At 33.2% G+C, this 26,532-nt stretch overlaps 2 protein-coding genes across 6 annotated transcripts in view; one reads left to right on the top strand and one right to left on the bottom strand.

Moving 5' to 3' along the window:
* The window catches only part of LOC113402286 (cytokine-like nuclear factor N-PAC), a 59,753-nt gene that overhangs the window by 3,790 nt on the left and 29,431 nt on the right, over positions 1–26,532 (top strand). For 2 of the 3 annotated variants that reach the window (XM_026642487.2, XM_026642488.2), the window contains exons 4-7: positions 1,344–1,470; positions 5,238–5,387; positions 6,266–6,466; positions 6,630–6,803. In XM_026642487.2, coding sequence (XP_026498272.1) covers positions 1,344–1,470; positions 5,238–5,387; positions 6,266–6,466; positions 6,630–6,803 — 652 coding nt within the window. The remainder of the gene's footprint in view (positions 1–1,343; positions 1,471–5,237; positions 5,388–6,265; positions 6,467–6,629; positions 6,804–26,532) is intronic. The other variant, XM_026642489.2, reaches the window with a different exon arrangement.
* On the bottom strand, positions 12,417–17,261 carry LOC113402283 (leucine-rich repeat neuronal protein 1). 3 transcript variants are annotated; one of them, XM_064218495.1, is made up of 5 exons: positions 16,979–17,261; positions 14,240–15,928; positions 14,011–14,158; positions 13,783–13,930; positions 12,417–13,673 (listed from the first exon to the last, which is right to left on the bottom strand). In XM_064218495.1, exons 2-5 carry the CDS (start codon positions 15,898–15,900, stop codon positions 13,054–13,056), a joined length of 2,577 nt encoding a protein of 858 aa, XP_064074565.1. In that variant the 5' UTR covers positions 15,901–15,928; positions 16,979–17,261; the 3' UTR covers positions 12,417–13,053. The 3 variants fall into 3 exon arrangements, with proteins under 3 accessions (XP_064074565.1, XP_064074564.1, XP_026498268.2); XM_064218494.1 differs by having other exon boundaries at positions 16,882–17,261; XM_026642483.2 differs by having other exon boundaries at positions 12,417–13,671; positions 13,790–13,930; positions 16,882–17,260.

Below are 26,532 nucleotides of genomic sequence, written 5' to 3' on the forward strand. Positions count from 1 at the left end.
AGGCACAAATGAAACTTCCTTTGTGGTGCATTGACTCTAAGAAACGGTTTATTTTTCTAATAGATTATAGTGTCTACTGGCGAAGATGATCATTTTTCACGAGGTGGCAAATCTTTGGCTTGTGTTTAAATAAATTTACAAGGAAGACTTAACTAAAATTATTTCTTGCCATTACTTCTTATCTGATGCTACCTACTGTCAGATTACTCACGCAACTACCAGTTTATATAAATATATGTATATAATTTATCTTAGGAAATTGTATTTTTCAAGTTCATGATATACGTTTCAAAATTATAAGTTATTGTACTCAAAAATGCAAATTAATTTTCCTAACTATTCTAGACAAAATTAGTCTATATTATTGAGATCATTGATGCAGCAGAAGAACTTTGGCTCTCCGAAGATTTCTAAGTATACATCCTAAAGTAATAATATTATTATTTTTTGATAATTCAGTCTCGTATTTCTCATATAGCAAAGAACTAATAGCAGCTTTTTGAAACCTTAGGGTAGAAAGTCGAGACTTTCTTAGAAAAAATTCATATTTTCCCATTCCGTACACCGTAACAGTTAGTCCAATAGCAATACTGCCATTGTCTCAATGGCACTCACAACACTTAAAAATCTAAGAGCCCATATCCTATATCGGTCTGAACTTAGGATCTCCCTAATTAACAGTTTGTTTAATTGTAATCGTGCCTCTTGCGTCCTATTGTCCCTAAAAACAAATGTAGTGAAGCTATTCCTGACATATTTCTGACTGGTACACGTATATGGCATTACTTAGTAGTACTTAGAGTAAATTTTTGTCATGTAAAAATGAAATTATCATCTAATTTAACTTATTTTTCTTGATCTTATGTGAGAACATACTAGTACGAGAAGAAATTATATTACTTAGTTAAAGAGCTTTATGCCAGCCCGTGTGGGTAGGTGCCACCTACCACATATTCTACTGCCAAATAGCCAACTTTTGTATTGATGTGATCCGGGTTGATGGTTATTGTTATAATATAATAATAATTTATTGTAAGTACAGGCTCAAAGGCCATTCATCTTAGTTTCCAAAATTTGTAGCGCTTTGGCGATGTAAGGATTGGAATATTCCTTACATGGCCAATGCAATGGGTGTGGTGACGACTACTTACCATCAGATAGCCCATTTGCTAATTCACTGACTTATTTTCATTAAAAAAACAAAAACCATTAAAAGTTAGTTTATTGCATACGTTCGAACCACTTTTTTCCATTCCACGCAGATATCTAACTCTTTCTAACTTGGTAAGTAGATTTGCCCCAAGAAAGTAGAAACAAAGAAATAAATGTATTTTTGTCCACAGCGCCTGGATTGAAGAGCATAATATAAAGCCCTACCAGGAACACAAGGAGCAGTTGATCAAGTCCTGCAAAACCGCAGCATTTAAGGAAGCGGTCGCCCAAATTGAGGAATATATTGAGAATCCTGAGGTTAGTTTTTATACGTTCCTTTTTGTGACATATCTAGGATTGTCAGGATATTTGGAGATCTATTCCCAAGTGCCATAAGGGTCATTTGATAACTGGTACAGGTTACCAACATATCATACCAACATGTGACAACATATTGTCTATCATATTCATAAAATGATTTTAAATTAATGAAGCATTTGTTCATTTGTCTTGCTTTAAACTATTTGATTTCATTATTATTGATTATGGAAATGCATATGTTACGAGATGTTGATTTTGTTTATTTTTATGATTTGGTAATAGTTTGATTTATTATATCTGGTTGATTTTTATATGATAAATCTTATTTATGTCATTCGTATTTATATTCTAGAGAGGTGAACTGGGAAATGGCCCATCTGATGGTAAGTGGTCATCACCGCTCATAGACTGTTAGAAACATCGTCAATGTGCCACCAACTCTGGGGACTAATAAGCTTATTTCTTTGTGCCTGTATTTACATTGACACACTGTTCTAACCGGTACACAATCAAGAGCAGGATTTAGTAGTGGTGGTTAGTGGTAAAATAAAGTAAGACTGGGTGGTACCTACCGTGACAGGCTTACAAAGACCTACCAAGTAAAGTGTGCTAAACAAGATTATATTAAATATTCTGCTACTTCTATTCAAAATTAATATTAAACCTTATGCCGCAGCGATATTGTTCTTTTTTAAATAACCTATAAAGATATACATATATAATATTAGTTGGATGGCTGTAATAGACACTTCAATTGTGAACAGAAGGAGGATGGATGGGGTAGGGATACTTCATTGATACCAACATACATGAAAATACCTTAAAGTTTATATACTAACTTTACAAGATAACGTAATAACAAACATGTCAATCTGGAAGAAAACTTCAATAATAGAGAAAATTTAAACGTCGCGCTCTGTTAGGTCCGTAACCAAGCAGGAAAAATTCTCTCAAATCATAACGAATGTGATGGCAACTGTCTATAAAACTCATTGTCTTGGTTAAAACATTTAAGGTTGACAGGTTTGACACGAGTTACCGTTGAGTGCGCATATTATGCTCACGCCTTATCAAAAGCAACTGCCGTTGAAGCACCACACCGCTCTAGTTAGAGCTGTTTGGTGTGGATCGTACATCGATTTTTAATCGAATTAAACCTGGGAGTCGTATAATTATCGCTTGGGTCCTGAAATAAAGCAGCAGTGGCATAAAAACGGTACATCATCCTTAAGGAGCTTGCGGTATCAGAATCTACCGGGATGAAGAGTAACTAAAGAATACTCCTAAATGACACTTGTAAATAGTCTTTGATAGAGGACGTCTATCCAAAGGTGTGTTGCTGTTGCGACGGCTTTAAACAAATAAGGGTTCGAAACGTTTGTTCACCTACCCTATAGTCCTTTCGGATTTATCCCCACGCTGCTTATACTTACCAAACCTTACCAAACAGAAAAAAAATAGTTACTAGAATTAAAATTATTATCAGACAAGAACCACCCAATACATGACACTAATTATATTGTAAAGCAAAAATTTTTATTAGACTTATAATCCTTCCATTTCGCGGACTTTTGTACCTTCCCTCGTTAAAAGAAATTTTTTTAAAGTATATTTTTATAATTTAATCTTTTATATAAATTTAAACTTAATTTTATTTGTTTAGAGTTTAAAAATAAATTATAATTATTATAGATTAAGTTTTAATCGTAATGTACAAGATGTAAAGTCACAGTAATTTTGAAATATAGATTCTACCGAGAGGAACAGTCAAGAAATTAGTTACTATTTTTATTGATAACACATTAATTGTATATAATTAAATTAATATAAAGTTTCCGAACATCAGCGTGTGTCCTAACTATGTTTAAGTCGTATAAATAAAATATAAGCCGTACAAGAATATACTGTAAAACGATTACGAATGAAAAACAATACTTTTGACACATTTTTATTAAGAAATTAAAATAAAACAACAAACAAACAAGATGCTATGTTAGAAAAATAATATATAGTATCTAAGTTTAGACGAAGGACCTAATCTCCGAAGCTACTCATGTAATTTTAAAGATTCTTTCACTATTATGTAGAGGTAACCCCTCAGGATGGATCATAATGTGTGGCCTAGAAAAATTACCACGTTGAAATAATAATTTATAAAGATAACCGAAAAATCGGTCCAGAGAAGGAAAGAGGTCGCTTTTACGAACGCGGTTTCTATAGTACGAGGACATATACGAATGCTTTCTATAGAAAAGTGTGTTGAACTGTAAAAAACGTCTGCGACGATTATATGTAACGGTTGATTTTATATATCATTAATTATAGTATATTACACAGGTAGGACCACTTGTCGGATTGTTATAGATATCAGATTAATTAAACATCGAAAGATATTATTCATTGATCATAACACACAGACGAACAATAAATAAGCTATACGTCTGCATCTGTTTATTAGTAGCTGCTGTCCATACATAAGCTTAACAATTTCTTAGATTGACAATTTGCCGACTATGAGAACTGATTCGTTTATTATTTATTACAAATCATTTTTATTTATTCATTCTGTTAAATAGTCTCAGCATTAAAATATCTGCCTTTGAGGACTGTGAATGAATATAGATTTAATGTTATTGTATCTAGGATCGTATACAATCAAAATTATTTGATTAGAGAGTTTAAATAACGTAACCTTAGAGAAGAACTCTTCATTTAAATGTCAAGTCAGTGATGCGTGTGATCTTAAATGCTAGTTAGAAATGTATTATCCATATCTATTATCGTCTGCCTCATTAGTTTAATATAGGTTCAGAGTTAGGAGAGAGGGTTTTAATCGTGTGGAGTTTGTAGACACATGCCTGAACTATAATATTTATTGGATATTCTTCGTTCGAAGATGCAAGTACAGCTTGCATAGAAATGAAGATAAACAAAGCTATCAAGTACTATCCAGTAATAACGTTACTCGCGTCGTCTTCGACCGCGTCTATTTGTTAGGTTAGCCTATGTTGTTTGTTGTACTCCAGGGAACGTAAAAATATTATGCAAAATTTTATGATGGTTTAAACATGAAATCGTTACAAATGAAAACAGTAAGTTAGAATAAAATATGTATATTGAGATAGCAATAGTCAAATATAATAGAAACTACGAATTTCTCCACAATCTTCGGATGATTTCCGTTAAAGATCTTATATATATATATGTTTTGTTACGGTATCATATATTTTTTGAATTTGAATTGTAATTAATAACGTTAGTTACGTTACGAAGTTACATAATAGATTCGCTATAATTTAGTTTTTCATTTTCGAAGAATTATGTGTTTAACAAAATTTATTTACTTTACCAATAGTCATTTTATATAATTAGCATATTAAAGAATAATTGACTAATCATTAGTTAGTTAGTTTTGTCAACATTCGGGTTCTAAATTAAATACACCATCCTGACTTCCTGCGGGTGAAATAAGAATTATATTTAATTCCCGATCGCTGCGCCACCTACCGGGTCCAATCTAAACATCCATTGACCTACTTAAATATCAAAATTGGTCCATCTGTGGAGTTAGTAACTTACACATGTGAAGAAGTTTTATACATATAATGATAAAACTGAATATATTGTTGAAATTTATCGCAACAAATAATAACACTCTTTTTTCAAAGTATTTATTTATTTACAAATTGTATATCGTTTATATATTTCAAATTGAATGTAGTTTATCTTACTATTAGTTTACAAAATTATGTTATTGTCATTAGAAATTCGGTGATTTCGATGAACACGCTCGTAACCCTGAAGAGGAATTCGACAAACTAAAAGATGTCATGAAAGAGGACAGCTCCGACGAGAAACCACCGGAGGAAGAGATCACTACCCCCGAGGTTAAGAAAAAGAGCGCCACGCCTAAGGTAATAAAGTCCAAAATTGATTGCATGTATTTGACCAGGAGATAAACCATTGTTTTTATAAAGGTGGGTACAGTTTGTATGATGTTTATTATATTTATTCACGTTTGTATCACCAAAAGTTGTTTTTGATGAGAAAAGATAAAAGCAGCTTCGACGACAGTTTTTATATAATACATATTGTAGAGAGCAGGTTAAATTAGCAAATTTGATATTGTTAATTTAAAATGAACTTTATACAGAGGCAAGTAAAATTGTTATTTATACGGTGGGTTTGAAATATGTACATATCTGGGTTATGTTAAGGAGCATTGTGTGCACGTCATCATTTAAATTTTATTGCAGTCATTATAAAAATTGATTCATAAAGAACTAACATGTAAAAGAAATTGTATGAAAACGATTTATTGTAAACTGTATAAATGCTTATGATTTATTTAAACTATGGTTTTAAATAAGTTAGACAGATACGAGTTCTCTTTTCCAAAAATCTCTTTTAAATGCACCTCTTAGTGTATGTAGGTAAAATCTAGCAACAGAAATTGATTTGAACATGTACAAAAGATTGATTTAAATAACTTATTTTTAGCTTATTTAAAAGACAGCAATGATATTTGGTCCCGTCCAATGTATTTAAAAATTGCTCAGTGTGTACGTAGAATCGTACCTTTGATTTCTCATGTGATGTATGTACTACTAATAATAAATATTTCGTTTTCGTTTACCACGTGATATTATAGGTATCGTATAAATAAAATTATTATTATTAATGTATGACTAGAAGTATCTGAACATGGTCACAGAGTATATATTATACTCTGTGACCATGTTCAGATACTTCTACGCCCCTATTTTCATTTATCAATTCTCAATATTTATAGATACGTTTGGGCATTTCAAAGGTGAAGTCTATCAAGCGCTCATCCTCGACCGGTCTCAAGGGGACGCCACGCAAGAAGGTTAAGAGCATCTCCCGCTCGTTCACGGACAGTGACATGGCGAACGAGAAACCTTCCATGTTGAATCACTCGTTTTCGAAGAAGTCCAGTCTCTTGCATCGTCCATCGAATATACTGAGACCTGTAAGTTGAAAGAAAATTGGATTTTTATTGGGAGACTACCCTCGTCAAAGTTTCAGATATTAGAACGGGCTTAGCAGCCGAGTATTAACCTAACACTAAAAAAATGAGAATCGTAGAACATTAAAAGTTGATACGATGGTGACTAACGAGTCGCTCCACGCAGGAGACGCCTCCGCTGGACTTGGAGAACGTATCGGAGACGCTGCTGGAGAAGAACATCAAGGCGAGCCAGATGAAGTTCGGCTTCCTCGGGCTGGGCATCATGGGCGGCGGCATCGTGAAGAACTTGCTGAACTCGGGACACAAGGTGCTCGTGTGGAACCGCACCGGGGCCAAGGTATGTCACTTTTATTTGAAATGCCGCTCGGACCGATATCGGTTTCCTTTTCAGGTTGGAATCCTTTCATGACTAGATTTGTCCCGCGGTTTTGGCCGCAGCCAAGCTGGGTGGGCCTGACGTGCATAGGGTACATAGAGTACTTTATAGTTAGTACGGGATTGGCTGACATTCATAGTTACTGATTCGCTCCTTAGGTTTGTAGCGTGAAGTAATATAACAGAAAAAAACGGTTTATTTTTGAAACCATTAGTAGTTTTTATTTTTATTATCAATAAGTTAATGTAATGCTTTCATTAAAGTAACCTTATTTAAGTAATTGACAGTATTCTAGCCGAGACAAATTTTCGAATTCGATGAAATTATAGATCAGGAATATGAATATACTAAGAATATGCTTAGCTACAGTAAGCTTCGATTTCAAACATCTCCAAGCGATTTTTTTGTAGTTTCACTTTACGCAACCCTGGTGCAGGAAACATTCGAATTTTTTAGACGGAATTTTTATTTTCTATTGCCTTATTTATATAGTCTAAATAAAAAACCTTTCAATTATGTCAGAACTGTTCGTTGAAATGTCCTTTTGCGATAAGTGTATTTTTATCAACTATTATATAAGTCAAAGAGCATTACTACGCCACTTGACGCTTTAAGCAAATGGGTGGCACCACCGCTGGTTCTATTCAGATTTTAGATGTATGAGCAGTTGTTGTAACTCATTTAGCTGTTATAAATGTAAGTGATAAGTATTCCACTTGTCGTTTGTGAGTCTTTAGCAGTCGTCATATTAGAGATAGACAACTTGTTGACAATTAATTCATATCAATTTTTGTGCATTTAATGACTCGAGTCACTAATTGCTAACTTGTCATTATTCGTACTTACAAGACGACTTGTCTCAATGTTGACAAACGAATTCGTGATAAGGAAAAAAAAACATGTCTGCTATAGTATTATTTGAATCGGATATTTCTGATCGATTACGTCACTGTCGTCTTTACTTCTAGAAGACTCGACACGCTTAAAGAGATATCGACACAATCACTCTGAATAACTTACATTTGAGTGAATATCAATTTTTAAACCGTATACGTATATATCCAATCTTTTACTAATTTTCGATTAATAAATGAATTAATTGGACAATTTTATTTTATTTAATTTTTAGAAGCATAACTTTACGGAAAATGAACGGATAAAAACCGTCTGCTTGATTTAGTTCTACTAAATTTACCTATTTCTATAATAAAATGTATAACATTTTTCGGATAATCCCCATACTAATTTTTGACTGCAAAGTTACACGTACAAAATAGTTTTGTTAAGTCATCGTTAGAAACGAATCTCAATTACCTTTAAACGATACTTTTTACGTTTTAACGTCTCTGTGTAGACGCGAGGATGGAATCCTAGTAGCCGGTGTTGGTGGCGATTTTCCGCAGTAGCCCATCGTTCCTCGTTAAGCGAGCTGGGCCTGCGTCTGATCTCTTCTATCGCGTCGGATTACCATTCCATCGGGTTATGAGGGTAGAGTGCGTCTGTTTTCGCAAGCACTTGTACACGTATATTGTTTCGTATTTCGTTTGACATAACGTACACATCGAACGAGTATAATTTGTACGGATCCGGAATTGCGTCAACGTTGTTATTTATTAACGTTTCGGATGTTTATTTAAATTTAATCGTTTTAAAGAATTATATGAGATTCAACGTTTTCATGGATATTGATAGAATAAACAGCCGTTATTGCTTCAGGTGTTTTTATGGCGGCTATGTTTGCTTCAGGATATCAATACAGTATATCTTTCGTCTAGAAACAGTAAAAATTCCATATTTTTCTATATATCGAATGAACTTTATATTAACAACAAATTAAACTGGCTAAAGAAATAAAGTATGGATTCCGTTATATATAATGATGTATACAAATATATATGTATGTATCTAACGATTTGTCGAATGAGATTTATCCTTAAATTTACGAAAAGTTTAAATTATTATTAATTATATAAAATGTGAGCCGAGATGGCTCAGTGGTTAGAACGCGTGCATCTTAACCGATGATTTCGGGTTCAAACCCAGGCAAGCATCACTGAATTTCATGTGCTTAATTTGTTTATAATTCATCTCGTGTTCGGCGGTGAAGGAAAACATCGCGTGTCTGTGTGAAAACCTGCATGTTTCTAATTTCAACGCAATTCTGCCACATATGTATTCCACCATTCCGCATTGGAGCAGCGTGGTGGAATATGCTCCAAACCTCAAAGGGAGAGGAGGCCTTAGCCCAGCATTGGGACATTTACAGGCTTCTAATGTAATGTATGTAAAATGTATAATGTCCCAGACACGTGCTGTGGTTCAATAGCTTTTAATCGCATAACTTATAGCTTATCGTATCGTTACGTTTTTGTAACCTATCGGATTGTTTATACATTTTCGTTATTGAAGTCATTATATAACGACATTAAATGCTTCGATATACGTAATTCACATAGAATAAGTAATATTTTTTAGTTTATTGTATATATTAGAAGAATATTATACATTTATCATTTATGCTTTACTAGTACCATGATTTGACATAACCAATAGAATGGCATCGAAATAATTGGATTTTTTATTTGAATTATGTCGAATAAAATGTAGATACTTTTGAATCAGAGTGTTTGACGTCATAGGGAAATTAACCCGCTCATAATAACATATCGTAGGATTAATAAAGACGGGAAATATAATAATCGTAAATATCCAAGGAACTATATCAGACTTTTCTAAAATGTTAAATTTTTTACATAAACAGATGCCTGAACACTAATATATGTATTTGATGAAAAGACTAAACTTATTGAAAATCTTCTCTTAGTGCTAACTTACGTTATATAACGAAAGATTTATTCAATAGATATGTACATAAATACTAATATACTTAAAGACTTTTGATCAAATCACGACTGCAAAAATGTAATTAAAATTTCTCCATTGCTTTATGTATGTTAATGTCACAGCTGTTTAGAGATAGTATATTTCGTCATACAAAGAATATGACGTAAATTTTGAATATAAAAAAGTACAATTTAACGAAGCGATAGATATTATTAACGAATTTTTGTTAATAGTTAACTAAAAGTCCTATGAGTCGTTAATGGAACCTATAATCGTAAAACTATTATTAATGTAGGCGTGGCGTGGCATTCAGATATTGGCATTTGTGGCGATAAATTACAAATATCGACATTATAACGGCATTTTTAATGTAAACTATGACAGCTCTCACCTCAATTATTCATGATCCCGTGAATTAGTAATAATTAACTGATCTTAATTGATATAACGTAATCAGTAAATGAATTGGTCCCAAGAACACAATGCTCCATAATGGCACATACATTTTTTTTTTAATAATATTAGCCGGGGATGTACATATGACATTTCTATCCCAAGCTATAATAGTAATACGTAGTTATACGTAGTGTAATGTATTCAATTAAATCGGCTGTTTTTTGTTATGAACGAAAGGCAAATAGTGACCGAGTAATGGAGAATATTTTACGGATTTTTGACAAGCGGGAGTTCGGTGTCGGTTTGAAATATCAAAAACGATGTAATATGTGAAATTTATTCCGCCAACCCGTATTGGAGCAGCGTGGTGGAATATGCTCCAAACCTTCTCCTCAAAGGGAGAGGAGGCCTTTAGCCCAGCAGTGGGAAAATTTACAGGCTGCTAATGCTAAATGTGAAATTTATATAGGCAGCCTTTAGTGAATAAAAGTGTTAGATTCGACTAAGTTTTACCCTTACACTTCGCTTCGCAATTAAAGTTTAGTTATGTTTTAATGAATAATGATAGCATCTATCCTGTAGCGCAATTAAAAACGATCATCCAAACACACAAAATTCGCATGTATTATCTAACTACACATAAATATGTGTATAGAAGATACTGTTGTACAAAACTGACTGCGATTGAAAAATATCTAAAACTCGAACTTTTGCATGTATCATTTCTTTATATTATTCATTAACGACAATGGCATATAAATATTACATGCAACGACTACCAGCGCACAGCTTTGAACATATTGATGTAAATTTGTGTGAAGAGACGAGATTTGTGTGAGAGAGAGAAGAGTTGTTAGTCATATTTTTCCCCATAGGGGGAATCAAATCATATGGGGGTAAAAAGTAACCTATGTGGTTATACAAACTATTAAACTATTATCAATCTCTGTGCCAAATTTCATTCAGATTCGTTCGCGATCTGGCGCGATTAGTAAGTCTTTGATTTAGCACTCGTTGTTCTTCACGAAGGATACATAAATATAATTGTATATGATTGTTATATATATATTTTTTAATTGATGAAAAAGCGTTACCATTGGGTTCCTTTTCGTTAGAATCTACATTTTAAACCGGTGGTAGCTTACAAAGTTTTGGAATCGTAAAGTGTTGATTCAAAAAAACCTACTCGAGTAAAGTATAGTTTAATTGAGAATTAAAATTCGAAGTAATACTACATTTTTTAATGTCGAGGTACACTAAGAAAGGATTTTTCAATATATTGATTTTATTGGGTAAGCAATATTCAAAGCGCAAATTTTAAGCACGTAAAGTCGAAGAAATATGGTATTATTGGGATTAAAAGTACGTGGCGCTTCAAATGGCCTAATACCTATCTACATATAGATAAACGTTCCGCAAGTGAAGCTGGTTATATAAGTACTAGTGCAATATGTTAGGATGTCGTTTGTTAATAATCTACAGACGAGCTAACCTCCTTTAATTAGGATGAGATAATTTCTAATAAAGCGTCATCCGTACATATGCGATGCGAACTCTAACCTTCGCGATGCGATGTTTATGCGAACGTTACTCGCATTTTGTATAATTTCTGTTAATATTTTTATTTTAATAAAATACATGTAATATTTTTTAGTTTAACTCTCGAAAACTTTTAGCTTTTTATTCAACGTTCACAAAGCATTTTTTAATGGTGTTAATTTATATATTAATTATATGATTTTATAATGAAAATATCTCTATTTTAAATATTTTACAGTACTTTTTTTTAAATATAAGTTATATTTATGTTATTAGTAACAGCCTTTATGTCCAACTCCTGGACTAAGGCCTCTCCTTCCGAACAGATTTGGAAAGAAATTGACTACACTCGTCTAATGCAACCTGCATTGAAACAGTGTGATACATTATTAAATATAAACTATTTAATTTATTAAAGTAACCTATACATTCATGTATGATGCTTATTAAAGGCATATGTGAGTGTTCGATTAATTGTGATTTACAAAATGATGTGAAACAGTTAATATCAATTATTGAATATTAATTTAAATTATTTGAAGTCTTATGTTTCTCATGATATAAAAACAAACATTCACAGTTTTCATGTCAGTCATATATTTATAATTGTTAAATTATATTTTTTTTTTTCTCTAAAGTACCAAAATAAAGGCTTGTTTATTTCAATGAAGTATTCATTCTTTAAGAAAAGTAGTAAACTATTCCAACTCATGTGCTAGAATTTACTGACATGCATGTTTTTTTTTTATGAAGTCTTTGCATATTATCTTCAGTAGTAAATGAAACAAAAGAAAATACATTGAAAAATAATTTATTCTTCGTGATTTACTTATTCTCATTAATAATATTTAGAAAATTTCAACAATACTTGTATAATTTATTTTAAGAAACGATATACAATATAATCATTGTTGTATGTAGTATTTGGCATATCACTGCAAGACTTCGATACGACGGTGTCACAAAATATAAATGTAATAGAGACAGTATAAATAGTAGTTAGGTTCGATCGTGACTCGCGCGCAGGTTCGCTACGGACGCACGGGCGCGGGGCGACAATTACAACAATGACAGTAACAACTTCCTCACACCTCGCTCTAACGCTAAACTACGTTTTAGGTCGAACGAATACAAAATGCATAATGCTCTAAGAGTTTATCCTAAATACATCAAAATGGAAAAAAACGATCGAAACGAACGGATATTTACAAGATAGATACTCACTCGCACGAGACGACGTCCCTTCGACCTACACACTAGGAGAAACTTAACCTTCGCTAAACGTACACTCGTCTTCGGAAACTAGACTATCACAGCTCACTCGGGCTCCGGGGCGCCACTCGTAGCGGCACTCGTAGCGCTACACGTAGCACGGGCGCCAGCGGCCGGGACGCAGCGCGTAGACGCGGAACACGCGCGTCGCCAGCCGGGACTACAGCGGCTCGCAGCGGCCGCAGCGCTCCGCCACCTCCACGGCCAGCAGCACGCGCGCGCCGCCCTCGTCGGCGCGGCTCAGCTCGGGCGAGCTGGCGCTGGCGGCCAGCAGCGGCTCGCACGCCTTGCGCGAGCCCGACGGCGTGGCGGGCGGCGGCAGCGGGCGGATCATGGCCAGCAGGCGCGGCGGGCCGCTGCGCTCGATCATGTTGATGTGCACGCCGTCGGGCACGGTCACGGGCGACGCGCGGCGCGAGTTGGCGGAGCGCTCGGTGGGCGTGTAGTACACGGACACGCGGCTCTCGTCGTCCGGGAGCGGGTTGGGCAGCTTGGCCAGCATCTCGATCTTCGTCTTGAGGTACATGTCGATGACCTCGACGTCGGGGTCGAAGGCCATCGAGTCGCTGCGCCCGCACGAGCCGCTGCGGCAGTTCTCGAAGTACAGGCTGGGCAGGTTTTCGAGCACCTTGTTGAGGGTCTGCTGCTGGTATTTGTAGGATTCGCGCAGTCTCAGTATCTGATGGGCGCTAAATTTTCTTATTTTATTTCGTTGAAACACATAATTTTCTCGAACCCAATTCAACTGCGACGTGGAGTATTCGCGGACGCGTTTCACCTGTGTAGACAGCACAAGGATAAATGTTTATTTATCTGAAATTCATGAACCGTTTCGATGCGACATTTAACTTATTATTAAAGTATTGACGACGTTATAATATATAGAGAGCATTTACCTGATCGTAATATTGATCTTTCATAGCGGTCAAATGATTCGTGCCTATGTCTCTGATATTGCGTAAGTGTGCCGCTTGTGACGAGTAGCTACTTTGAATCCACTCCATTTGCTGAGTGCAGTTCTCTTTAATTCGATGAACCTTGTTGTAAAAAGAAAAGTCAATAAGATGTTTTATCGCCAGAAATATACTGAATTTAAATTAATTTCCATACGACTTACTTGAACTGCGTAATTTTCTCTAAGTTTTTCTAACTGCAGCCTTTTGTACTGCTCGATATTGTCCAACATACAGTATATTTGTCTCGTACGCGGGGCGTCACGACTGACACATGTACAACAACTGCAGCAAGTCTCCAGTAGACGAAACCTGAAAACAATTGTCACTTATTGATTTTTTCTATAGAAATAAAACTAAAAATCTTTTAACGGAAGTAAATAGTTTACTAACCTGTAGAATATGTAACGCAAGCCTTGCACAAGCAAAGTGAGGCCCAGAAAACCAGCTGCACATAATGCTCCACATATCAAACTATAGATTTTGATTTCAAACATTGTCATAGGATCTATATTTAGGACAACTTCCGTGGTTACATTGGCCGAAGGATTAGACGCCACGCATACATATGTTCCACTGTCCTCTCTATGAATGTCTGTTATGAATAGAGATCCATCGTCGCGTAGTTTGACTCGTGATTTACTGTAGTCAATTGGGCGATAATACTGATCATGGGCGATACCATGTTTGTAAAATATGTCCGGTAATGACGGTTCTGGATTCCAATGGTATACATTTCTCGTTGGAGTGATCCACGTTATAGAAGGCGCCGGATTACCTCCGAACTTGCACACCAATAAGGCATCTGTTTGTAGCCTGTGCAGTGTCAAAGGACTGCTTTTGATGAGATGCGGAGCCTGACAATTAGTATTGTTTAAAATCATCAACATGTCATTAGGATATGTTAACCTACAACTTAAATCTGACTTTACTATTTCCTTTCTAGCCTCTATCCAGTTGACGAACCATGCCATTCGACAATCGCAGGCCCACGGGTTATTGCCTATTCTTAACTCTTGTAAATTAACTAACAGTTTTAACGACTGGGGCAAATATGTTAATCCATTCGCACTGATGTCCAAATGCGTCACAGATGGTGTGTCTTGTAATGCAAAAGGTTCTATTTCACGTAACATCAAGTTGTTTCTTATATAAAGTCGCTGCAGATTGTGTAATCCTTTTAAATTAGTGTTCTGTAAAACAGTAATTTCGGTATGGTCGAGGTAGAGCGTTAACAAATTTTCGTTATGTTGGAAGAGCATCGAGGGCAAGGCTTTCAGTCTATTTCCACCCATATCAAGTGATTTTAATTTATTGAGATTTTTAAAAGCATCTAGTGATATGTTTTGAAAATTGTTGTAACTTAGGTTTAGATCTCTCAGCTGTTCTAAATTATCAAATATAGCTTTAGGTATATAATCTAATTTGTTGCTAGATATATCGAGCGTCTCCAATTCCTTAAGATTGACTAGAGCGTTAGATGTAATTTTGACTAGGCTATTATTGTTTAGGAACAGTGTTTTTAATTGGCGATTGGGTTTAAAGTAGTAATCTAAGAAAGTTGCTATTTTATTATAAGATATATCCAAATATTGCAATCTTATCATCGGCCCAAAGACCTGGAATGGTATAGCTTGAAGTCTATTATGAGACACATCTAGAACCTCCAGATGATCCAGATCTGCGAATGTGAATCTAGGTATATCGTCGATTTGGTTTCTGGACAGGTTTAAATGTTTTAAGCGATTCAGTCTCGCGAACAGTCCATGTTCAGTTCTCTTTAATTCGTTTCTGCTTAAATCGATGTATTCAATATTATGTAGCCCGTCAAACACATTTATTTCTATAGAGGTTATATTTGAGTTCGTCCAAATTATCTCTTGGAGTTCAGGTCCATAGTTCCCTAGGACGGCTCGCGTGAGTTTGTTGTTCGGTATAGTGGCGCCGGAGCACGCCAAGCGACCCGGTGTGCATATGCAAGTAGAGGGACACTCCTCTGCCTCCACAGCTGCGCAAATTATTGCCAGCGTCAATATTTTGTGCAGCCACTGCATTATTTTACAACCCTCATAGTCTTATTGACTGGAAAGAGAAAAAAATATATATACTTTAGTGCCTTGGCTTGTCACTTTCAAATGGAATTGGTTTTATTACTACAGTATGTACCTAATTCTATGTTTTGTTAAAATATTATTTAAAAGTTTATTATTATGTTACATATATAGAATCTTTGTTTGCTTATGCACTATATTTGTTTGTGTAAGAAGTATAATTACAATGAGTTTTTCTAATTTTGAACCCTAATATGTGCAATTGTAGCTGCCCCCTTAAAAGATTTAATGTATTTAAAAAATATTTTTGTCTAGAATTCAATTACATATAACATTAATGATTAAAATTAAAATCAAGAAAACTATTTTATGACACATTTTACAGCTTAATTTATATTTAAATTATTCATTATTCATTATTGTTCTTATCTTGTTATTTATTGTGTGTTATTGACCATATTTCAGTTATTAAACAATAGTAACTGAATTGTAGCGAGCAGTTAAACAACATTATCAGATAAAAACCTTGAATATTAATCTAACTTGAAATATATTTATATATTTTGGTATTCATTGTTTGTCAGTCAAATATATTTTGTAACTTTTAATATTTTATTTGTTGAAAAAAGTTAGCTAGACTATTGTTATTTAAATTTTTTAACTAAAGTTTTAACTTTGTAGAATTAAATAAAAACTCCTTAATTAAGTATTGCTAATTAAATGCTTTTTAGTATGAATTGACAAATGTACAAAGATGTTTACTTAAATTAAATTATGATAGATGCAAATTAATTTAAGAGTACTCACAACTACAATGGTAAATAAGCTTTGGAAAAAAATAATATTCCTAAATATTCTAGAACAATCATTATTTGTTAATATACATTCATTGTTACCGTTTAGTCATTAATGAATTGAATCGCGCGAGACAATACGTTTATACTCAGACATTTATTGTAATATCTACTACCTGCTGCTACCTACCTTCAACGATATAGTTATAAAGTTGTCCCGTTTTGTAACTATTTCACATGACATTTATCACAGAACATATTCAGAACATATTAAACACGACATTTACCTAATACTCGTCCACATCTCAATCCAACTTGCATAATCCACGTTATTTAGTGTTGACAACAGATGTGAAAACGCCAGACATACTTGCGTTTTACACGTCACATATCATACGTTACACACACCAGTTTTCATTGTAGGTATTCACAAACATAAAGTACGAATATAGTAATAACTGTAGATAACTTAATATACAATTTTCACATATAAAACGATTATACTCTCGCGAAAATACAAAACGCAGTGACTACGTCCGAGCCGAGCACTAGAAAGAAATAAATGGCGGCTCTCGGAGTTGCGCGGTTCGCTGTCCCTTTCTCGCCCTAGAGCGATCTTGAGTACTGTCTCGCTCGTTCAGTTAGCCCAGTCAGCTGGGGGATCGAGGGAGGCCGACGGATGCCGAACGGCGAAAGTGCTCGGAAACGCGTCGTGTCTCCGCTTGCGTACATTCTTACTTCGCTGCATTACCATGATTTCGTTCGTGAAAAAGAATGAAATGATCTACAGTCAGGACATATTTAGGGGAATGTAAAAACAGGCTGAGTAATATTCAATTAAATAATTTTCTCATAGCGTATGTATTATACCGGTTAATGTAATTTTTATTAAACAAGATTTTTATAGGTTTTAATTTCTGAGTTTAATGTATTTTTTTTCAATTGTGCCACTGATGTGTATCGCCAGAAAGTTCGGTGACTTTAGCTATTTATGAAAATCCTACATTTTTTTTCATTGAACATGTTACCATGAAAATAATATTAAGAGGTTGTCAATTTTTGATTTATATCTTCAGTAAATTTTTAGTCTGCGCCTGTAATCTTAAAGTAAGTACTTTAAATAATTTGTATAATGAGTTATTATTATTGTCATTATCGGCGAAAGTGCGACTGTTAAGTTATTTTAATTATTTTTATAAAAAGTAATAAAGTATGTAATAACAATAGATGCCAATATTTGTTGAAAGGTAACTTTGTTTAATATTCTTTAAATACATGTTACCTATTTAAAAGAATTCCGTACATAACAAGTGTAGTTTTACTTTGCCAAATTGCAATATACAATGACGTAAGTAATTTACTATTCTGATAATTAAATGCGGCTCTTGAAGTGGGTTTTTATGAATAGAGATTACCCATAATTATGTACAACTAAAGAAAATATGATAAAAATAATAGCACTATATTACAGTAGGTATTATATAATAACGATGTTTTGCGGACATTATCTTGTAAATTAAATACTGCGTCATAATTGTTTCATACATATATGTAAATGAAATTTATTTCCAAAAAAAAGAAGATCCGTGACTTTTTTATGTTGTTCTTTCTGGAATGAATTTTAATACATTGTAAGATTGAAGAAATTATAAATGCAAAAGAAATAAAACTGAAAAACCCACGTTCGTTATTTGGATTAGTTCCAGCTGTGTGGTCTAAGGACAAAGGTACACCGTTTGTGTTCCGCCCTCTCATATACGCAATGACGCACACAAACTATATTATATATAAATATCAATTATTACTCGTTATAATTAACTAGCTACCCGTCATGCAAAGGGACTTACTCAATGACTACAGTCTTGTCGGTTCTCTTCGGAAGAATCTACATTACGAACCGTTGGTAGCGTAGTATGTAATATGTTGATTTAAAAGTGCATGCAAACTACTTGGATATATACTTCATACTTTGATTTTGATCGTTTTTTTTAAATATTGATATATTAGCAAATATAAATAGAGTATGAGTATTAAGCAAATGCGACTTATCTGGTCGTGGAAATATATGACCGGTCGCGATTTTTAAGTAATTCTACTTTATTTTTCAAAATAAATTAATTTCTATGAACTTTAAAATTACTAAACCGATATAGGTTAAGTAATTTTAAAGTTTTGATAGAATCTGCAAAACAAACGAATAAAGCTTTAATTTGAATACTATTGTGATTGTGCAAAGCAACCGATACGGTAATGAGTGGTGCTTCAGGCGTATAATTGACATTCACCGGTCACAGTTCATCAAAAGTAGCCCGTAGAAAGGGCCGTGGTGTAGCAAGCGCCCGCGTCTGCGATTATAGTGTTCTTCTATTATTTGTATGTGTCGCCCTCATTCGTATATTGACAGAGTCCGACACAAATTGGTGTAGACACGATTTTATTGGGGAAGAGAAATGCAGACCAAGAAAATACTTTGAAAATAATCCTAACCTGTCACTGCGATTTTTAGATTTATTCTTTTTTATTTATTATTTATTCGTGCAAAATTTATCTGTAATGTGGCGAGAGTGCTGATAAAGGTCTTATCTCTCTATTAAAAGATTTATTAGCTGGTATTACGAAATAAGTTAAGTTGATCGATTGGATTTGCATGTAATAATTCTTTACCAGCTACCTGGCTATGCTCATTGCCCATGCCAACACAAAGAAAAATTGGTAACACAATAACTATTGAAATGAAATATACAAGTACATAAATAGTTCTTGAATGATGTCCAAAAAAATGAAATCTTTTTTACATCGACATCCGACAGCTTTGTATGTAAATCATTTCTTTTCGGTTTGCTAACGCGACGATTAGGCTAGTTTTGAAATAAAAACCATGCTTACATATCCGTAAATATAATCCATCTAATTCTATGTACGACATTGTTTCCATTTAATAGGAATGATAGTGGATTCGGAATTCGTTTTTTGTATAACCTTAAGGCTGACTTCATCATAGATTCGCACTCTAAATGTCACACTTACGCGGATAGCGAGGTCGTGGTAAATTATAAAGTAACTTTGTCGGTTTTGGTTTTATCATTAATCAGACGCATATCATAATTCACTGAAACATTTGAATAAATATCGTCGGTTCTCTACTTGATTTCAAAAATAAATAGTGACAATGTTGTTTTTGTTTAATTTTGTTTTAATCTAAATAAAAAAAAATAAAAATTCTATCACTTGCATTTTTACGTATATTTAGGTACTTAACATATTGTAAATTTTCCGTAAATTGTATATACTTTTATGATTTTTAAAATTGCATTGGCTATAAATTATTATAAACTCACACCTACAACTTTATTTATATGCTTATTTATATTAAATTTGAAATTAGAATGTAATGGACAAGAGATAAAAAAATATTGTAATATAAAGGGAATTCTAAACCCAAGTCTATGGAGAAAGAAATTCAATGAAATAAAAAAAAATCTATTGATAAAAATTGTTTTGTAAATACATGTAATTAACAAAACAATTGTTATAAAATATTTAGACCTATATGTTGATGTTAGTTATAACAGTACATATATATTAATACTAGATTCCATTAACAAAGCGAAGCGCTGCCGTTACGTAGTGGAATGTTCTAGGAAAAGTGGAAGACTTACAGGTATAATAGTTTAATTGTAAGCGCGATACGATTAGCTGTATACCCACGCTTTATAACAATGAGATTCATTTAAGTCTCAGAAAAGTAATATTCAATTAAATTAGGCGCATTTTTATATTTGATGTCGATTGTCGACATTTCACGCACAAATAGCAAAATTATGCGAAATGTTTAAAGTATTTTGGGTGTTGATGAATAAGATTAAGACTTGCTGAAAGATTCTGCGCTATTCGTAAATTTCAGGAACAAAGAAGAATGACGTAATAGGATTTCGTTTAACATATTTCTACCCACTCTTCTAAAATGTACCGACCTACCTACCTACTACCTGCTTTAAAAATAGCTTTACATATTTATTTGTAGCCTGGGTCAGAATTCCGTTGCTATTTACTGTCTTGGTAAATAAAAAAAAATTAAGTGCAACAGATGTTCTATAATAGTACGTCATTGTTACTGGCTACAGCATTTTAACCGAACACAGCTACTGGCTAGACATGAATAGAGTTAATAATAATTAGTGTAAAGTTTGGTTGCATCACACGTGTACACAAAATGGCGTCCTTCGCTTGATTTAGCGGATTAACGAAACTTTATTTGCGGACAATGTAAATGCGATTTATTTACCTAATCTAATGAATGAAAGATAATGTCTGTTTTATTTATCATATAATCTTATAGATTACATCGTGTATCATGTTCAATTGGTAGGTAGGTATTTATAAAAAAAAATGAAGGTTATTTTAATGAGAAAATTGTTAACCTTTTCTTTATAAGATATTTCAGGACTTACTAATTTTATAAATAATATTTTTATTAGTTTAATCTATCTCGGATTCCGGCAAAAATAATATTCGATATTTTCACCTTACAGTTGTTAAGCTATATATGCAGTACGTTTATATTATTTGTGATGTATGACTGATTCAATATACTATAGTTTTGCGCTTTTCATGCGAACGCTGTCATAATTAACTTTGTAGTAAGATTTATAGATCTCCAAAGTGTACACCGAAAAGTTTTCGACGGTATATAATATGTACACATCTATCCTCATTAGATAAGTCACTGTTACCATTTTAACGTTTAAAGTATCGGAAAAGTATGCGATAACCTTAGTTCAGTTTAGTTATCGCGCAGTAATTATACCCTTATCAAAATAAATAATATATTAATGTTGTGTTTTCTGGAAATAAAAGTTGCTGTTTTAGGTACATTCTAAAATTTGGATAAGTAGTTTTTGCGTTATTAAAATGAAGTTATGACAAGACGTGGGACGTGTACTACTGCGAAGTCGGGATGGTTAGCTACCTATTCGGTGAAGTTTATTTTTTTTAACAATATCTATGAATAGTCACATGTTATATCACTATTATCTATTGTTTTATAAGGTAGGTCGGTAGATGGGCAAATTTACCACCTGATGGTAAGTGGTTACCATAGCTCCTAGACAATTGCTCTGTAAGAAATATTAATCATTCCTTACATCGCCAATGCGCCACCAACCTTAGGAGCTAATACGTTGTCTCTTGTGCCTGTAGTTATACTGGCTCACTCATCCTTCAAACCAGAACACAACAATACTAATTATTGCTGTTTGGCGGTAGAATTGATGATGAATGGGTAGTACCTATCCAGGCGGACTTGCACAAAAACCGTATCACCGAGTAAAGCTCTTACCACATAGTAGTACTTGTTCATTTTAAAAAATAGAACGAGTTTAATTGCTAATGAAAACTATTACCTAGTATTAGTATATAAGTGAGAACGGAGAACGTGGAACCAGTCCTGCTCGACCTTGGCCGCGGTTACGGTCGCGCAATACTTTCAACGTTGACTTGACATTTTAAATCTTTTACGAAACACAAGCTAGAACTTTTTACATTTCGTTTCTGTAATGTTTTCTTTATAGAACGGGTAAGTTTTAACGACGTTACATGTGACTGGAAATTTCTAATGAAAAGACTTGTAACACATTTGTAACAGGGTCTTGTAAATTAGTTTCAAAAATTGAAATGTTAGCATTGATTGATATCGATGTCGTAATCATATATTTTATATTTAATTTTCTATTTAAAGTTTCTTGTCGAAGGTTTTATTGGTAGAATCTACATTCCGAACCTATGGTTAATAATATTAATTGATTTTGTAAAATCACGATTTATAATCGCAAATTCCTACTCGAATATAGTATGGTCTTAATAGTTTATTTTTTCACGATATTTGTGTATTTTTCAAGAAATTCGGTATAGTCACATTTAAAATTATCTACACATGTAAAGCGGACCCTTATCCCGTCACAAGTCGTCGCTTTACATAAAAGCACGATCGAACTGCATGTACCACCGTGCAGTCCAGATTTAGCAGTGCGTTGTATTTCCTTCCAAATATAAAAAAGAGTTAAACAGCAGAACATTTTCATACGACGATTGAGGTCAAGGAGGCTATTTTGACCCATTTTGAGTACGAAAACTTATCCCGATACATTAAACGAATTTAATCTGTAAGAAAATATTTTATTTTATTTATAATTCTTCCATTTCGCAGTTTTTTAAAGCTATTCGAACAGTATTTAGAGTATTTATATCAGTACGAGTACTGTAAATTTTAGATTGCGATGCAGTCTGGAAATACAAACCTGCAGGCACATAAAAATAGCGTAAATAAAAACAATAGTAAAGATGTACGAAAGGCACAGACAACAAGCCTGAGAGATTGTTTGAAATAAAATAATAATAAGTTATATAACACAACTGGAGAGGTTCCATTAGGTTTCACTTTTCTCACATGGTTACATCTTCTACGTTATTAAAACTAATATATTTTAGTAGATAACGGTAATATTATTGTAATAAATCGATATTTTTTAATCAAATTCCACTCGTAGACTAATCGATCTTTAACCGTTGATTTGTATTTATAAGATAAAGATAATGCAACGGATAAGCTGTTGATAAGTGCAATATCATCGCATATATTAGATAAGTAGAATTCTATCTTCAATGATAAAGATAGCCTCGTTTCGGCAAGTTGCCGGTCTGCGCGACAGCTGGCGCGGGCGGTCCCTCGGATATAAATATACTTACTTGTAGGGAGACCATAATGTGTTAAAATTAATTTGTATTGGTCCCGTTTTCTCTATTAATATTGATTAATGACATTGTACGGATATTTTTATTTATTTTGTAGGCTTCTTGTAATTATAAATACAACTTAAAACTAATTTCATAATATTAATAATATAAGATTGCTTTTGAATATTAATTTTTGTAAAACTATCAAAGGAGAGTTGATACAAAAATTAAGAAATCGTTTCTGTAATTGAAAAAAAGGAAAGATATATTTTTTAATATTTTACTATAATTATTAAGTTTTCGGTAAATATATGTAACGTTATACTCTGTTTAGAAATCATTACTATCTAAAGCGCTCTCAGGCTTGCGACCGCAAATTAATGAACGAATGGAATGTCTAGTCCCACGTGAATGTTTTTTCTCGATTCGGTCGCTGCACGAGACTGAATTTTATTAGGTTATTTCAGTGAACATTGAACGCATCGTAATTAGCTTATACTGTTACATATTTAAGAAAAGAGAATTTGGTTTAAATTTTTTTTACATTTTTATAGACTTTATTAGGCTTGATCTTAGAACGATATAGTTTTCTTTTTTAATAAATATAAAACAGCTGAAATTGTTTCAATATTTTATTATTCATTAAAGTTTTTACCTCATTTTAAATCAAGACTAGTACATGAATACATTATTGTAGCAACCCCTAGGTCCCTTTAATATTACATCCTTATTTTCTAAATATAAATGTGCCTGTTCACATTTAGTGGAATAAAATAAATGGGGCACATTCAATGTACAGGTTATTAATGGTTTACGATTGAACAGCTTGATAAAATGGTAACTTACATTATGTCTATTTAGGTCAGTTGCTTAACGAAGGTCGTTAAATATGACTCGTTAAACAGTAATGCCTATCGTTCATAAATAGGTCACGAGTAGTTTTATTTTACCTGATATTCGATTCTATACTATTCTAGTCTGATTTATATTATACATAAATCAATTAAAATTTTAAATTAGGAATAGGTCATAGAAAACTGTATGATTAGCAATAAATTATCTTGAAATATAGTATACAGAGTTTTTTTATATAAGTTAAGACTTAAGAAGTAACTAATTGTCATTTTGAGATAATGATATCCGTAATATAATGTATAGATACTTTTATTATATGGTTAAGATAACTATGGAACTGTGTCGATGTGTTGACAATGACACATCGCATTGTTTCTTCGAGGTGGAATATTTGATGGGTCGTCTCCACTCAGCCGGAGCATGCCCTTGATATGCAGGCCGTTACTACCATGAATAATCGCGAAGAAGAGTCACCAGTCCGGATAAAATACTTACGTAGCTCATCTCAATATATTTGATATTCTTAAAAATCATTATTTACAAATAAAATATATATGTATATGGTAGCTTTGTTTAACAAAAAAAAGGAAATAAAAAATTAAATGAACATAAGAGTTTTTATTGGGTAAATATATGTATTTGTATCGAGTTATTATCAAACTAATCCGTACTTTGCTTTCCATTCAATAGATTACGTGTGGACGTGTTACAACCTTCACGTGAAAAAACTTGTAGGGCTTCGCTATACGACAAAGAAACGTGATAAAAGTCCATTCAAGATTTGCGACTCCCGCACACATTGCGAATAAGCAAATCTTGATTTCATAAATGCATACGTCTATCCCTCTCCCGCGCGGCACTATTCAGTATGTATGAACGAGATAGCAAATCGATTGTCGTCATTCAAAACGACGTTACTCAGGTGTGTGAAATACTTGGCCTTGTTTGTGGGGCTTCGTGTTGGGGATTCGGTGGTGAAGTGTTACTGAAGTATTTAGTCGAAGTATCTGCGTATAATGTCAACTATTACTAAACTTACATAAGTGTTAATCTCATCACCGGTTTGTTAAAGTAATTTTGTAAGTTCAAAAACGAAAGCAACTTAAATTGGCTACTTCACAGTTCATCTTTAATATGTAAATTGATTGAGACGAGGATCTCAAGAGGGGTACAAGATCCGGGGTTAAAACCTGGGCAAGTGTCAGGGAGATGTCATGAGCTTTTCGCGTTTATAATTTATTCGGTGAAATGGAAAACATCATAATGGAACTAGTGTCGGATGAAACCCTGCACATCCAACAAAGCGTCGCTTTAGCTTTGGGCATTTAGTGTTTACATTGTACATTTTATAAAGGGTTGTTTTTTTACTGCATCTTTGCATGTTTCATTAATAAATAAACGAATTGACCTTTGCACTCAACCTTCAACCGAGGTAAGAATATTACTTTATGTAAAATGATACATAGCTAACTAAAAGTATATAGTTTGTATAAAGTTACTATACTAGGAAAAACTCGAGTGAAACAAAATTAAATATTTAGTTACATTGAGTTTTTAACATGTAATTGAATTATAGCAAAATCTCTTGTTTTAATTTTCTTTAAATGATTTTTTTTTTCTGTAAAATGAAATATCGTTTTTAATTTTTGGAAAATAAGAAAACAAAACAATTATAGTTTTTATTTAATTTCTTTTTTGCTTAGGTCAAACCTTATCTCACGGAGTTAAATTTTATACGTTGGTTCAGTTCCGATGACAATCTATTTTTATGTTAAGCATGAATTAATTTTACGCTTTGGATTGGCTACAGAAGAGGGAACTCTCAACCGTCAACAGCATAGACACGAAATTTTGTATGGTAGAATATTTTTTAAAATAGGCTTTTAATATTAAATTATTGAATGTTAATTCAAAATCACACGATATTACGTGTATAACATCTTAAATGCATCAAATGTAAACGTGAAGTTGACTGTAAACAAATCAGAGATTATCGTAGCATCAAGGGGCTTCGGATGTGTTTATATTTCGTGTCATTTGAAAGTGTGACGGCTTTATAAGAGTACACATTAACTAAATTGGATGCACATTTTTTTTTAATTTTTTTTAATTGAATACTCGTCATGACAATATGTAAATACATTTTAACTATATCCTATTCCGATGGAAGTAGGAATAGAGATAAACAAACCTTAGATTTGCGTATTTCATGCGATTCGCTATTTATTAATATTTCTTTATTTATAATACAACA

This window comes from Vanessa tameamea, chromosome 22, assembly GCF_037043105.1.
Source record: "Vanessa tameamea isolate UH-Manoa-2023 chromosome 22, ilVanTame1 primary haplotype, whole genome shotgun sequence".
Lineage (NCBI taxonomy): Eukaryota > Metazoa > Arthropoda > Insecta > Lepidoptera > Nymphalidae > Vanessa > Vanessa tameamea.

Excerpts from the sequence above, each read along its gene's own strand:
- LOC113402283 (XM_064218495.1), bottom strand. The coding sequence starts at position 15,900 with ATGCAGTGGCTGCACAAAATATTGACGCTGGCAATAATTTGCGCAGCT. Across the intron at positions 14,159-14,239 it reads TTGCGTTACATATTCTACAG|GTTTCGTCTACTGGAGACTT; the intron begins GTTAGTAAACTA and ends AATTGTTTTCAG. Across the intron at positions 13,931-14,010 it reads GAGAAAATTACGCAGTTCAA|GTTCATCGAATTAAAGAGAA; the intron begins GTAAGTCGTATG and ends TTTTACAACAAG.